The 15,424-nt window shown below is 40.3% G+C and overlaps 1 protein-coding gene across 1 annotated transcript in view; it reads left to right on the forward strand.

The window, feature by feature from the left end:
- The window catches only part of ZNHIT6 (zinc finger HIT-type containing 6), a 58,707-nt gene extending 43,907 nt beyond the window's left edge, over positions 1 to 14,800 (forward strand). Inside the window, exons 9-10 of the mRNA XM_048860114.2 lie at positions 6,974 to 7,098; positions 13,928 to 14,800. Coding sequence (XP_048716071.1) covers positions 6,974 to 7,098; positions 13,928 to 14,013 — 211 coding nt within the window. The 3' untranslated portion in view covers positions 14,014 to 14,800. The remainder of the gene's footprint in view (positions 1 to 6,973; positions 7,099 to 13,927) is intronic.
- The last annotated feature ends 624 nt before the right edge of the window (positions 14,801 to 15,424 follow it).

A 15,424-nucleotide genomic window follows, 5' to 3' on the forward strand; every position in this document is an offset into this window, starting at 1 on the left:
CGTCCAGTCCCAGCATCTGGCAATCAGAGGCTTATGGATACCAGGAGAATGGGGTTGCGTCCTTGACAATCTTGGCTAATAGCCATTGATGGACTGATCCTCCATGAACTTATCTAATTCTTTTTTGAACCCCATTATAGTTTTCACCTTCACAATATCCCCTAGCTACAAGTTCCACAGGTTAACACTGCATTGTGTGAGGAAGTACTTCCCTTTGTTTGTTTTAAACCTGTTGCCTGTTATCATTGGGTGACCCCTGGTTCTTCTCTTATGTGAAGGGGCAAATAACATTTCTTTATTACTTTCTCCACACCTTTCATGATTTTATACACCGCAATCTTCTCTGCCCTCTGATGTCTCTTTTCCAAGCTGAATAGTCCCAGTCTTTTTAAACTGTCTTCATATGGAAGCTGATCACAACCTCTATCATTTTTGTTGCCTTTCTCTGTACCTTTTCCATTTCTAATATATCTTTTCTTGGAATGACCAAAACTGCAAAAATATTCAAGGTGTGGGCATACCATGAGTTTACATATTGTCATTATGATATTTACTGCCTTATTATCAATGCCTTTCTTAATGGTTCCTAACGTTCTGTTAGCTGCTTTTTTTTTTTTTTTTTTTTTTTACTGACACTGTACATTGCACAGATGTTTTCAGAGAACTAGCCACAATGACTCAAGATCTCTCTCTCGAGTGGTAATAGCTAATTTAAACTCCATCATTTTGTATGGATAGTTGGAATTATGTTTCCAGTGTGCATTACTTTGCATTATCAACGTTGAATTTCATCTGCCATTTTGTTGCCCATTCACCGTGTTTAGTGAGATCTCTTTGTAATTCTTCACAGTCAGCTTTGGCCATAACTATCTTGAGTAATTTTGTATCATCTGCAAACTTTGCCACCTCACTGTTCACCCCTTTGTCTTGACCATTTATGAATATGTTGAACATCACTGGTCCCAGTACAGATCCCTGGAGGACCTGCTATTTACCTCTCTCCATTCTGAAACCTGATTATTTATTCCTACTCTTTGTTTCCTGTCTTTAACCAGTTACTGATCCATAAGAGGATTTCCCCTCTTATCCCATGACTGCTGGTACTGAAGTTAAACTTACCAGCCTGTAATTGCCCGAATCACCTCTGGAGCCTTTTTAAAAAAATCTGGCATCACATTAGCTATCCTCCAGTCCTCTGATACAGAAGCTGATTTAAATGATAAGTTACATACCACAATTAGTAGGAACTCAAATATGAAATTGAAGAACTTCAGAACTCTTGGACATCCAAAACCACCTCTACTGACACGTCAGTCTGGAATGGTTCCTCAGATTTGTCACCTAAAAAGAATGGCTGAAGTGTGGGAATCTCTCTCTCATCCTCTGTAGTGAAGACTGCTGCAAAGAATTCATTTAACTTCTCCGCAATAGCCTTGTCTTCCTTGAGTATTTCCTACCGTGACAACTCACTGCTCATGAATTGGTTACTTGGAGAGGTACACTCAACAGTCCTCTCCCTACTCGGCCTCCTTCAATCCTTAGGACTTGAAGTAAACCTAGAAAAGTCCTATTCAAATTCTAGAGTTCATTTGGAGCAACTCTGGACTTGATTTCAGCCAGATCATACTTACTTGAGGACAGATTCCACACGAGGAGGGACCTCCTTGCTCAGTTTCAGCTGAACCCTCAGATGACAATTTGATCCTGCCTGCTCCTCTGAGGCCACATGACCTGCACCTATGTGACCTCCTTCGCAAGGCTTCATCTCTGGTGCCTTCAGGTGTGGTTATAGACTGTCTGTGCTCTGAGCAAGTCTGGATGAACAAATCTCAATTCCCTCACAGTGTCCTGACATCGTTCACTTGGTGGGGGACAAAGAAGCTAGGTGTGTAGAGGGTCCCTTCATTTTCTCCCACCAAAGAGACTGTTTGCAGCCGCCTTCCGACTGAGCTGGGGCGTTCACCCAGGCAATCATGTGGCTCAAGATTCATGATCCCAACAAGAGTCCAGATTGCACCTCACTCTCCTCAAATTGTGAACAGTACGTGATGATACCTGTAAAATACTCCTTCCTTCTGTCCAACCCCAGCACATTCGGGTCCTGTTGGACAATAGGACCACAGTTTATTACATAAGCAAGCTGGGAGACTCATTAGAGGAGACACTGCTAGTGAAAAACTTTCCAGTATCAGGCACGTGGAACACATGTGTACACCTAGTGAAATACCTTTAGGAACCACACATCTTGAAGAATTCCAGTCACTTTAGGGTAAGTGTCACAGTTCTCAACAGTGGTGACAGACATTATTAAGAAATATAAGACCACAAAAATACATGTCACTCCTGTGACACATTTCCTGTCCTAAAAAGGTGACACACACAAGGCTAGGACATGAATAACAAATTGAGGTGAAGGATAATATGGGGCCTCATGCACCATATCTTGTGACAATTTTCCAAGGGCCCTTGTTTTAGGTTGGTTTTAAAGCTGCTGATTTGTGATTTTTTTTTGGGGGGGGGGGGGGGGGGTTGGTTGGCTGGTTTTTTGCCCTTACCAAAATGGCTACTATCTACCATTGTCCCAGCAGAGCTGAAACTACAAGCATCCCCCGCCAAGTTGTCAGCCATCTGCCTACATCCTTTACCAGGTGTTAGTGAAGCTGTACTCAGTGGGACAGAATCCAAGCTTCCCTCAGCTTATTCACCGTGTGAAATCTGGGCAGAAGATGGGGGGGACAATGCAATGTGCGGGGCAAAGAATGACCCAGGGTGCAGAGTCATCATCTTAGCATATGCGCAACGTGCCTCAGGTGGCATGTGACCAGGAATTATTACCAGATTTGGTCTGCTGGTTGGATCATTAGCTTCCCTGGCACAGGCCGAGTGCTGACGGGGAGTACGCAGAACCATGCCCCACAGGGTGGGGAATAAGGGCAGGGAATCGGAGAGGTGTGTAGGAGAAGTCGGGAATATATGGAAGTGAATGCAATGGGTGGCCAGGACAATGAAAGGAGAGCTGGTAGGATGGAATTGGGGGTGTCTGTGGAGACAGGGGAACGTGATGAGATAGGCAGGGAGATTGAATACAGTGCCAGATAATGAAGCCTTGTTTACAACAGCAGGCTTTAACCTGAAATAGTACTAAACGTTGTTTGTTCCTGTCTACACATGCAGTTCAGCAGTGTTCCATACCAGTTCAGATGCACCTATTGCTGACATTTGTTGTCAGTAGGGCTGTCAAGCGATTAAAAAAATTAAACATGATTAATCGCACCGTTAAACAACAGAATACCATTTATTTAAATATTTTTGGATATTTTCTACATTTTCAAATATATTGATTTCAATTACAACACAGAATACAAAGTGTACAGTGCTCACTTTATATTTATTTTTGATTACAAGTATTTGCACTGTAAAAAATCAAAAGAAATAGTATTTTTCAGTTCACCTAATAAAAGTACAGTAGTGCAATGTCTTTATCATGAAAGTTGAACTTACAAATATAGAATTATGTACAAAAAAAAACTAAATTCAAAAACAAAACAATGTAAAATTTTAGAGCCTGCAAGTCCACTCAGTCTGTCTTCTTGTTCAGCCCATCACTCAGACAAACAAGTTTGTTTACATTTGCAGGAGATAATGCTGCTCACTTCTTGTTTACAATGCCACCTTAAAGTGAGAATGGCACTGTTGTAGCTGGCATCACAAGATATTTATGTGCCAGATATGCTAAAGATTCATATGTCCCTTTGCGCTTCAACCACCATTCCAGAGGACATGCATCCATGCTGGTGATGGGTTCTGCTCGATAACAATCCAAAGCAGTGCGGACCGACGCATGTTCATTTTCATCTTCTGAGTCAGAGCCGCCAACAGAAGATTAATTTTTCTTTTTTGGTGGTTCGGGTTCTGTAGTTTCCGCATCGGATTGTTGCTCTTTTAAGACTTCTGAAAGCATGCTCCACACCTTGTCCCTCTCCGATTTTGGAAGGCACTTCAAATTCTTAAACCTTGGGTTGAGTGCTTATAGCTATCTTTAGAAATCTCACATTGGTACCTTCTTTGTGTTTTGTGAAATCTGCCGTGAAAGCGTTCTTAAAATGAACAACATGTGCTGGGTCATCATCCGAGACTGCTGTAACATGAAATATATGGCAGAATGTGGGTAAAACAATTCTCCCCCAAGGAGTTCAGTCACAAATTTAATTAATGCATTTTTTTTTAACGAGCGTCATCAGCATGGAAACATGTCCTCTGGAATGGTGGCTGAAGCGTGAAAGGGCATACGAATGTTTAGCATATCTGGCACATAAATACCATATATACTCGTTCATAAGCCTAATTTTTTAGTAAAAAAGGGAAGCATCAGAGAAGGGGCTCGGCTTATGAACGGGTATAGAGAGGGAGAGGTGGGATGCAGCCCCTCCTCCCAATAGAGGGAGCAAGGAGAGGCAGCACAGCCAGCAGAGCCAGAAGGGAAGAGGCAGGGCCAGAGTCTCTCTGCTTCTGGCCACGCTGCTCTCCCCCCAGCCTCCCAAGCCGCTGCAGCTCCGGGGCTGGCAGGCTGCAGCTGCCCTGCCCACCGGAGCACGCTACAGCCACGCCGCCCGGCTTCCGGAGCAGCTACGGCCTGGCCAGAGACCTCCTCCCCTGTCCCTCCCCAGCTAAGGTGGGAAGGGATGGGATGGGGAGAGTGTGGGGGTCCCAGGCTAGGGGTGGGGGGTGGTCACAGGGGTTATTCCCCTGGCCTCCAGCTTCTCTCCCCCCAAAAAAATTTCCCCACCAGTTGCTGTCCTGGCCCGTCAGGGTAAGCAGCTGGCGCGCCAGGACACTTTGTTTACTTAGGTTTACCTCTGTGCCTGCGGACGCTCAAGGTAAACAAACCATCTTGGCCCTCCAGCGGCTTATCCTGATGGCCCAGGAGCCAAAGTTTGCCGATCCCTGAATTATAGGGTCGGCTTCTGAATTTTCCATTTTTACTTATCCATCTTGGTGGGGGGTTGGCTTATAGACTAACCGGTTTATGATCAAGTATATATGGTACCTTGCAATGCCAGCTACAAAAGTGCCATGCAAATACTTTAAAAAAATCAAACTGTGGTTCAGTGATCTAACACTTTAATAATTTACTATCATAAAATAGTTTAAAGTACAAAGGTTTTATGCTATGCCAAACTGGACGCTAAAGCTGTTTTGTCTAAAACATGAGAGAATGGAAAGTGTATTGTGGCATGTGAATTACTGTAGCCTCTTTGAGGTAAATGTTTGCTTAACCAGAAAAGAATGTGTTGAGGTCCTTGCCAAAGGAAAGGTATTGCTGTACTTTAAATGCAAAGTACTGTAAGTAAACCAGTAACTGTTTTTCTGTTCGTGTGTTTTAATCCACAAGTTATGAATGCATTCATTGAATAAGAATTGTAATATATTGTTATCCTTTTTAAAGGGTTTAAGTAAGAACAGGTCATAATTACTTTGGGTCAAGAGAAACATGAAACCAAATACTGTATTTTCATGATGGTTGAAGTTTAATATATATGAGAGAGAGAAAAAAAATCTATTGCTTACATGAAGTTTCCTTCAAAGCCAGAAAACTCAATTCCTAGCTTACCTTCAGTATTTCTTTTGTCTGGTGGTTTCTGTGATGTACTGTTCTTAATCACGCATTACTGTAAATAGTAAAGTGTGTCAATAACTCCTCTCATCCATGCCATGTGGTTATTGGCAAAGAACAGCTACACAGCATGTTTTAAAAAAAAAAAAAAAAAACACTGCGTGAAGAGCAATTTAAGGGAAATGTCCCCCTTGTACATAAAATTTATTTTTGTATCTAAACTTTATTTGCCTTTAACTGATTCAGTATCTTAGTAGTAATTTAATAATCCTAATTTCAGTTTCAAAACAGGAGTCAGGTCACTCAGATCACATTGTAATAATATCTGAGCATCTGTTAGATGTTGCAGTTATGTTAAGTATTAGAAACAGGGTTTGCATTGTAGAAGACTTTTGAAAATTCTTTCCCCTCAACACCACCATCCAGCTTTTTTTGGTTTTGAGGTTTATAAAGACCGGAGAGGATATGGTAGTTTTCGGATGTAATTGTAGGGAATATGCTCAGTTTACTTTTTATTACTGTGGCATAACTTATGTTACGTAAAGCTGATGTCAGTACTGGCTCCGAATATATCCTTCCTAGAGGGTGAAAAGGCTTCCTTATATGGAAAAGGCCTGCTGATCCAAGTCATGTGACCCTGGCAGAACACACAAATAAGTGGAGCTTTCTGCTGGGAGCTGTATTTGCAGCTGATGCTGTGAGGAGAGGTTTTGGCTGAGGGGTAAATGGAAAGATTATGCCATTTTTTAAAATATGATTCACATAATGGGGATCATACATTGTGTAAATTGTTTCCAAGCAATTTTACCTCTACAAGATAGCTGTAAATGCCTCCAATATAAATTTGTTCTAACAGTTTCAGCCTATATGATCTTTTTTCTACCTGTCTAATAAGCTATTGACAATTTAAAAGCAAGTATGTTAAACTAATATTCAATATTAAGCATGTAAATTAAACTTTTTAATATTAGAACCTTAAAGCATGAAAAATTATGATTACATCTGTTTATTTACTTAGCATACTATAAATGGCAACCGGTTCAGGAAAACAAATTGAGCACTGAATTTTTTTTTATTTAATTCAAAATCAGTTTTTGGTCCTCTTAGTTCAGTCTTCAGAGAAACTTACATTTCACTCATTCCTATATTTTTAGGATAAAGTGTTAAACTTTAAAATGTTTGTTTGATTTAGATGGATAGTAACATTGGCTTGTAATTAAAATGGTTTCCAGTTGAAAATTAGTCTTACCACGATGATTTACAACTAATGATTATGTTCATTTCTGGAAATTAAGAAAATGCATATTACATCCTTGATGCTATAAAAGTTGAAATAAACTTTGCAATTATTTTTTTAAGCTATGATGAACTGCATACCAATAAAAGCCTTCTAGACAATTTGAAAGACAAGGTAGTAATTGAGTACCCAACATTACTTGTGGTACTGAAAAAACTCAAGAATGATATGGGAGTTCTTGGCCAAGGTAAGCATAAATTGATTTCCTGTTATGCTACACTTAGATATTTTAGCTGAATAAACAATAATTAAGGATACACCCTTTATTAGTCTCAGGAATGTATAGTATGTTTTGTATTTGCCTCTAAATTTAAAATATTGCTAGAAAAAATCTTTTACAGATTTTGTGAATGCTCTGCTTTAATTCTATTAGGTAGATGGCTTAAATTTTATGCTTACTCAGTTTACTAGTTTTTAGTACATCTTATGTAGCGTAACCACAGCAATAAAATAATCTTTTTGGACTTTTTTGTAGTCTTATTTATTACATTTCATGGGTAGCAAAGCTGTGCAACACTTGTTGGTGTTAAGGACACAATTTATGCGTAATTTCCCAGTGTAATTTTTGCTCACATTGGACAATTAATTGACATTACAAGTCTAAATGGCTATCATTTAATTCAGAAGATGGAGTTTCAGTGGGCTTAAAAGAGTTACTTTATCTTTCCAAAAGTAAAGGAAATTTTCATTTTTATTTTTTAATTTTCACTGCAAAATTGTTGCCCTACTCCACTCCAAATGGCCACATCTTAACTAGTCACGCTTCTTCCAAAAGGTGCTCATCATCTCATTTTCAGTCATGCTGATGACAAGTGAGGCACAGGCATTTTGTCTTCTGCTCTACAAGAAACACAGGAAAGTGTTATCTAAAGATGCCAGTACAGAAACTTGGGTTGCCTGTTTGAATCCTAGAAGGTTGAAGTTGCCATCTGGTTGAGAGGAACTTGCTCCCTCTTTATACTGCTGATTTAAAAATAAGTTACTGTGCAACAAAGGAAAAGTATAAAATGGATCCAGAAAGACCGCAAACGCACAAAAAACATAGAGAACAAGGAAGGTGCTGGTGTTGGGGATCTAACTAGAAGAAACACAATGGGTAACAATAACATGTGCTTCCTAACTGGTGCATCAACACAAACAGCTGGGCTCTAGAGTAAGCAGCAATATAAGAGCATAATGACAGTTGAGTAGCAGCCGTGTTAGTCTGTATCCATAAAAAGAAAAGGAATACTTGTGGCACCTTAGAGACTAACCAATTTATTAGAGCATAAGCTTTCGTGAGCTACAGCTCACTTCATCAGATGCATACGTTCCCTTCCTGCTGTTCTTGTAAAGTGCTGGAAATGGCCCACCTTGATTATCACTACAAAAGGTCCCGTCCCCCGCTCTCCTGCTGGTAATAGCTCACCTTACCTGATCACTCTTGTTACAGTCTGTATGGTAACACCCATTGTTTCATGTTCTTTGTGTATATAAATCTTCCCATGGTATTTTCCACTGTATGCATCCAATAAAGTGAGCTGTAGCTCACGAAAGCTCATGCTCTAATAAATTTGTTAGTCTCGAAGGTGCCACAAGTATTCCTTTTCTTTTTACGAATATAAGAGCATGTAGGTGATCTGGAAGATCAGGAATGTCAGCATTAGGAACTGAGTATTCAAACGCTGCACCAAAGGAAGCTCCAACAATCCAGTCTGTAATATTGACAAAGCTCTGTGGAGAAACTCCCAAATAGGTTTGCAGCAGAACTTTCCTGGCAAAGACTTAATCATGGCTCTATGTCAGGGGTGGGCAAACTATGGCCCAAGGGCCGCATCCAGCCCTTCAGACATTTTAATCTGGCCCTCTATCTCCTACCGGGGAGCACGCTCCAGGGCTTCCTCCACTCCAGCCAGGGAGCAGGGTCGGGGGCTTGCCCCACTCTGTGCGTGCCGTGGCTCCACGCAGTTCCCAGAAGCAGCAGCATGTTCCCCCTCAGGCTCCTACATGTAGGAGCAGCCAGGGAGCTCCACACTCTGCCCCCGCCCCAAGAGCCGCCGTCACAGCTTCCATTGGCTGGGAGCTGCAGGGGTGGTATCTGCACAGAGCCGCCTGGCCACACTCCACACAGGAGCCAGAGGGGGGCCATGGTGCTGCTTGCAGGTGCTGTTTGAGGTAAGTGCCACCTGGAGCCTGCACTCCTGCCCTCCTGCACCCCAACCCCCTGCCCCAGCCCTGATCCCCCTCCCGCCCTCCGAAACCCTCAGTCCCAGCCTGGAGCACCCTCCTGGACCCCAAACCCCATCACCAGCCCCACCCCAGAGCCCGTACCCCCAACCGGAGCCCTCACCCCCCTGCACCCAAACACCCAATTTTGTGAGCATTCACGGCCCGCCATACAATTTCCATATCCAGATGTGGCCCTCGGACCAAAAAGTTTGCCCACCCCTACTCTATCTAGATTCAGAATTGGACTGGAGAAAACACTGACTTGTATGCCATAGGAAACAGTCCTGCAGTAGCTGTGGAGAATGGTGTAGCCTTATTGATGGATTGGTGATTGATTAATATTGATTGATTATTGATTAATCTCTTAGACCACAGTGATCAATAAAGGTTTGGTCTCTTGAGGGATACAGCATCAGGAATATTACTATCCGTATCATTAGAATATAAGGGACCCTAGAAGCACATGAGAAGCGATTTTCAAGTTATCACAAGTCCCTTTATTAACAAATCCACTAAGCAGATAAACAGTCCCGCAAATGTTGAAATATAATAGTGGATAGAATGTGCAAAGTGCTTAACCGTAAGAGTGGTGTCATTCACATCTCAGCTCCTGCTGAGGGACCTTGGAGTATCCGTCTTTATCTTGCCCTGCATCGTCATTGTCACCTGTGGCTCTCATCCTGACATCGCCCTCTGCATACCCTTTCCCCCTACTCCCCAGCACACAGGCTGGACAACACCTTTTTTTCCTGAGTCATGCTTATACCTGCTAAGGCTCGTATATAAGGGTTCCAGCCCCTTTTTCTTCAGTGGGGTGTGAAAGTATAGATAATTTAGGGATGCCCCATCTCTCATTGGCTATATCCTTAGTTCCCCTTGTTCTCATTAACACATACGTAAATGAGTTACCCTAACAACTTGAGGTTATCACAGAATACCCAAAAATGTTACTGTCAGGCATCTTGTCGTATTAACTGGTACATAGCAATATATTTGCCAGTCGATTGCTGAATAGTTTCCAGAACATCTGCACTTAATCCATTTTTTACCATAATTATTAATCTTTACTAGTAGGGGGTTATCTTTGGGTCAACCTGTTTCAGGCCCAAGGCCTTGTGTGACTAAGTATTTTACAGGCCTGAGACTTGAAAGCCCTGTGTGACAATATTAATTAATACTTCTATTTCACCTCTATATCCTAAATATGCTTGATATCTTTTATTCTTGGCTGCAGTAGGTTAGCCATCTAACTTCCATGACTTTTTACCACTGTTCTGTCTGGATTATAATGAATGATCCTACTAGATTACCCTCACTTAAAGAAAGGAGTGGGTTCCTTTCCAGCTGACCTTGAGAGCTTCTGGTAAACGACAGAAAATCGAACTTCTCCTGAGAAGTAAGGCACCACATCAGATGGTGAGACTGAAGTCTTTGTCTTGCAACTACATTCACTCCAGGAGGAAAAGCAGACACATTACACTTACTGGAACATTTCCATTCAACGATAAACTTTTGTCTTCATCTTATGCAGTTTGGCTTGAGCTAAGCCCTTCCCTGTTGAGCAGGACCCCCATATTGTAATAACTGATATGAGAGAATTTGTTTTAAAATTGATCGGAAAACCAAGTCTGAATAGTGTTGATGTCATTAAACATATTATTTCCTGATGAGCTATTGTGGCAACTGCCTTTGAGCTTATTATCCAAATAAAGTATTGAATGAATTTCTAACCTTTGTAGTGCTACTGCTTCTCTGACTGGTTGGTTCCATGAGAACTCCGAGCAGAGGATGGACCAAAGGGAAGAGAAAACTGATGTTGGCCAGAAACCTGAGGAAATGTTGAGGAATGTGTTAGAGATGTGCAAATAAATGTCTTCAAGACAGTGACCATCTATTGCAGGCTTTGTTCAAAAAGCAGCTCTCTTAAAAAGCTTATATTCAGTGAATGTAGACACCCATTTCTGGTTTAGTAAACCATGAATTTGCTTAATCTTTTTATGGCTGTTAATATAACGCCACGGGTTTCTATAAAAATTCAAGAATGCAGTCCCCCTACCGTAGGAGCTTACAAACATGATTAGATATAGCATAGCAAAAGATTTTATACAGGGTAAAGGAAAATGCTGTTTTTACCTTTGCACATCTTATTAGTTAACATGTCTTTTTCATTTTGTTTTTTAATAATGAACTTAAGCCATGTGCTCAGTTTGGGCTGTATGGCCCGCAGGGCCTACTCTGTGCATACTAAAGGACTTATCCCCTTATATCCAAGCCTCTCCTCACCTGGTGGGTAGAAGGGGGAGGTTTGGAAAAATACCACCCTAGCACTTGTTCTAATTTAAATGTAAAAAAATCAGTGTTTGATTCAAATAGTCACATTTTTAAAAGGAATATATATAATTTTGGTGTTTTGAAGAATCCTGAAACTGCCCAGAAGGTGGAGTTATGCTTGAAGGAAATTATCATAACTTTTGAAGCCAACTACATTGTTCAATTATTAAGACTTTTTAAAAGCAGAGTTCACTGCTTAAGATATCCAGGTGCAATCTTTTTTGTAATGGACTGAAAATCTATTGAAGGTACAAAATAAGATGGAAGAAAAGGTATAAAATAAAGTGACGAGTGATCCCATAAACAGTTGAGACTCTTCAGGTTGTTTATCTATCTATCTATCTATAGAAACCTAAAGAATTAATATGTCCCCAAATATACACAATAAGGAGCAATCCATTCAAAGATTATTAACCGAAAGTCTCTTTAGTTCCTGTTCATTATCACCAGTACCGTAACAATCATAGCCTTCATTAAACAGAGTCTTATAATGGGAAGTGTTGGGTAACCTTAATAGGTAATGCTACCAACCCCACCCTTAATAAACAATATGCTGTTTTTAACTGAGTGAAAACAATGTACACTGTCCATTGAAGTAGTAGTACTTGTAACAAAGCAGAAATAAACTACTATTCAAACGTTAAGCCCACTGAGCATCTTTGAGTCAGAAGTTTCTCTGACTATTTTCTATAAAGTTGTGATGCTTGACTTGCTTAAAGAAAAAATACAGGTACTCTTCTGTCAACACACGAGGTCAGTCATGGGTCAAGTTCATAAGGAATTACAGACATTTTGTCAAGACTTAGAGGCAGAAACAGTCCTCACTTTGTGCATTAACTCAGTACATAGCTGGCATATAAATCTTGATTGATTATACACTCGATTTAATGTAGACAAAATGTGACCTCTAATGTTTCTGGGTGAAATGCTTCTGTTTTCTTGACCAAATTCCATTGAAGATGTACAGGTGCACACTATGTTCCATGTATTATCTGTGCTTGCCAGCTGCAGAACTTATCTTGACAACATAATAATGATGCTCCATTAGCTCCCTCTTGTAATATTTCATTATTAAAGAGCAGCTGACACCATATGTCCAGAAAACCTATTTGAATTCATCACTGATCAGACACTGAAAATACCAATGCAGGAAGGGGAGGTTGGTGTGTGTCTGTATCATAGCCTTACTTTGCTCTAGCTGTACTTTATATTTAGGTTTGGCAGAATTTGATTTTTTTTTTTTTATTATTTTGCTGGATAATATTTTTAAGCGTTTTCATTTTGTATTGATTTTAAATGTTCACAGTTGTGAGAAATTATGGGGGATCAGGCAATAGTAGTGGGTCAGATATCTATTTAATGACAATAGATGCTGAGACTCAAAAAGTTAAATCTTTATAACAGGTAAAACATCACGTCAAAATATACAAAGTAAATATCCTTAAGCTCTAATAATGTCAAGCATTTTTCTTACTTTCCCTATCTAACTTTTGATTATTATGGAGGAAAATACTGTTCTTTGTGTGCACCATGATCTAGAAGTTTGACAATAAAAAGTGAATCCTTCCAAGACTATTTATATTGCTTATATGGTGGTGCTGCAAACTGCTGGCATCTGGTGACCTCACCTTGGGATGGTAGGAGCATAGGTGCTGGAACTAGGAGAACTGGGGGTGCTGCCACACCTCCGGGCTTGAATTGGTTTCCATCATATACAGGGTTTACAGTTTCATTCAATGGCTCTCCGTACCCCGGCTATAAAAATTGTTCCAGCATCCCAGAGTAGGAGTCAGTACCTGCTGATTCAGGAAATAAATATGAGGGTGAAGGCCAGATTGGAAAATGTGTGCTGCATAATGTGATGTCATTAAGACAGTATAGGTCTGTCCTAAAGCTCTGGGCATTCTGAACCCATAACATCATCTTCTTTGGCTCTGAGGATTCTGCAGCCTTGCCACATCTTTAGGATTGAAACGTATAAACACAACACATTACGTGCATCATGTCTTAATTTTCCAACAGGAAACTAGCATGTCTCAAGAGTTCCCTCTCTTAATCAAAACACAAACAAAACTGCAAATAATTGATACTGCATTTCTTTTGGGTTATAAGTATAAGCAACCAAGAAAGTAGTATTTCAAAACAAATCAGCTGAGGGAACGAGCTAAACTTCAGTGGATGGAGAAGAAAAGTCACCTGGATGCAAATGCACTGTGCCTTTATTGCTAAAGGTAAAGAAATCCATAAGCACTGTTGCTCTGTCCCGCAATAGTGAGATTCATCTTGATGCCACCAGTTTGTGTTCATAATCTCACTGTGAAATGGCCATTCTCAAGAAAATAATCGCTGTTATTGGAAGGCAGAAATATAACGTGTTCTTTCTAGAACACCCATTCTCTACCATGAGCAAATAGATGACAAACAAACAACAGTGCTGTAACTAATGGTCTCCTCTTTTTTTTTTATGCCCCCCTCAGATGCTAGTGAATCCACTGAGGACCTGGACAGTGACAGTTCATCCCTCTCATCTGAGGAAGAAGGGGAAATACGGGACAGTTCCTGAAAAATCTGTTTTGACAGAAGAGGGTGTGGTTAGCTTTTTTTTTTTTTTTTTCCCCCTTCATTAAATTTATTGTGACAGTTTTGTTTTAAGGGCAACATTTTCAAAACTGGATGCCTAACTTTAGGGTAAATCCTAGCCATACATTTTCCATAAATCAGCGTAATAATACATACTTCAAAGGTACATTCAGCTTGTTCAGTAATCTCAGGCATCTAGCTTTTATCTTAACAACCCAGCTCCATATTTCTCAAACAGAGCTTAAAAATCTGTCCATTTACTTAGGTGCCTAACTTTAGCCTCCTGTTATTTTTAATAAAATCTTGAGCTAAATGTTTTTCTAGTTGAATTTACTTTTTACAGTATTTCTTTGCCGTGCTGAGCCTCTATAGACGGGGTCATAATTTCTTGTTGACTTTAATGTTCATTTCATAACAATGTGTGTGTTTAGTGCAGTAAATTTAGCTTTTCATATTTAGGTGCATTGTGCAGGATCCAGTGAGGACATTTTTTTCTGGCTAGAGTAGTAGTGAACTTTTGAATTGTTAGCATGATGTTGTTTTAAATCAGCATAAGCTTGAAAATCAGTAGAACTGAATAAATTCATTAACTGCAGGTAATGCTACTACATTCATGACTTATACATATTTCTTATTTTGTGTACCTTTGTATTGTGATTTCATCTGTTGAAATCAGACATTGTAAATATTTCCTAGTTTTAATGGAATATCTTCTCAGATTTATCTCTAATTTAAAATAAAAACATGAATCTCTATGCAGCATCTTTCAACACATCATCTGCTGGCAAAGAACATTTGCTGTAAAACTCTGGAGTAGACTTTGATTATCCCATAGTACACATCCATGTCATGAGTCACTTCATACCTGTCAGCCTGTTTTTGGGTTAGATCCCATGTCTATGGTATTTGCTATAGTGGGACTGCACACACAGCCTGGGGCAGTAAAGCTCCAATACACCTACCTGGCACTATTAGTCTCAAATCATTGAGGTCCAACATAGCATAGGGGATCTGCACATGCAGGGCTGCTTACAAACAAGTCCTGATCTTGCAATATACTTTTCATGTAAGTTCTCAACTCAGCATCGTTAAATCCCTTACCCGCCTTCTAGTTTAAGATGACCCAAGTGATAGGAACTTGGAAAGCCAGTCCTTGACTATTAGCACATAGTGGCCGCAATTCAGATTGAGCGCTCATGTCAGGCACTCCCAAACATACACAGAAAAACAGTTCCTGCAGAGGACATAAAGTCCAACTAGACAGGAAAACAGCAGCACAGAGAAGTGAAAGGACTTGTCCAAGATCACATAGTGGTTCCATGGCACAGCCAAGGAGAGAACTCGGGTCTACTGACTCCCACTCCCTTGTCCTATTTCACTGACCCATTGCGGTA

The sequence above is a fragment of the Caretta caretta genome, chromosome 8 (genome assembly GCF_965140235.1).
Source record: "Caretta caretta isolate rCarCar2 chromosome 8, rCarCar1.hap1, whole genome shotgun sequence".
Lineage (NCBI taxonomy): Eukaryota > Metazoa > Chordata > Testudines > Cheloniidae > Caretta > Caretta caretta.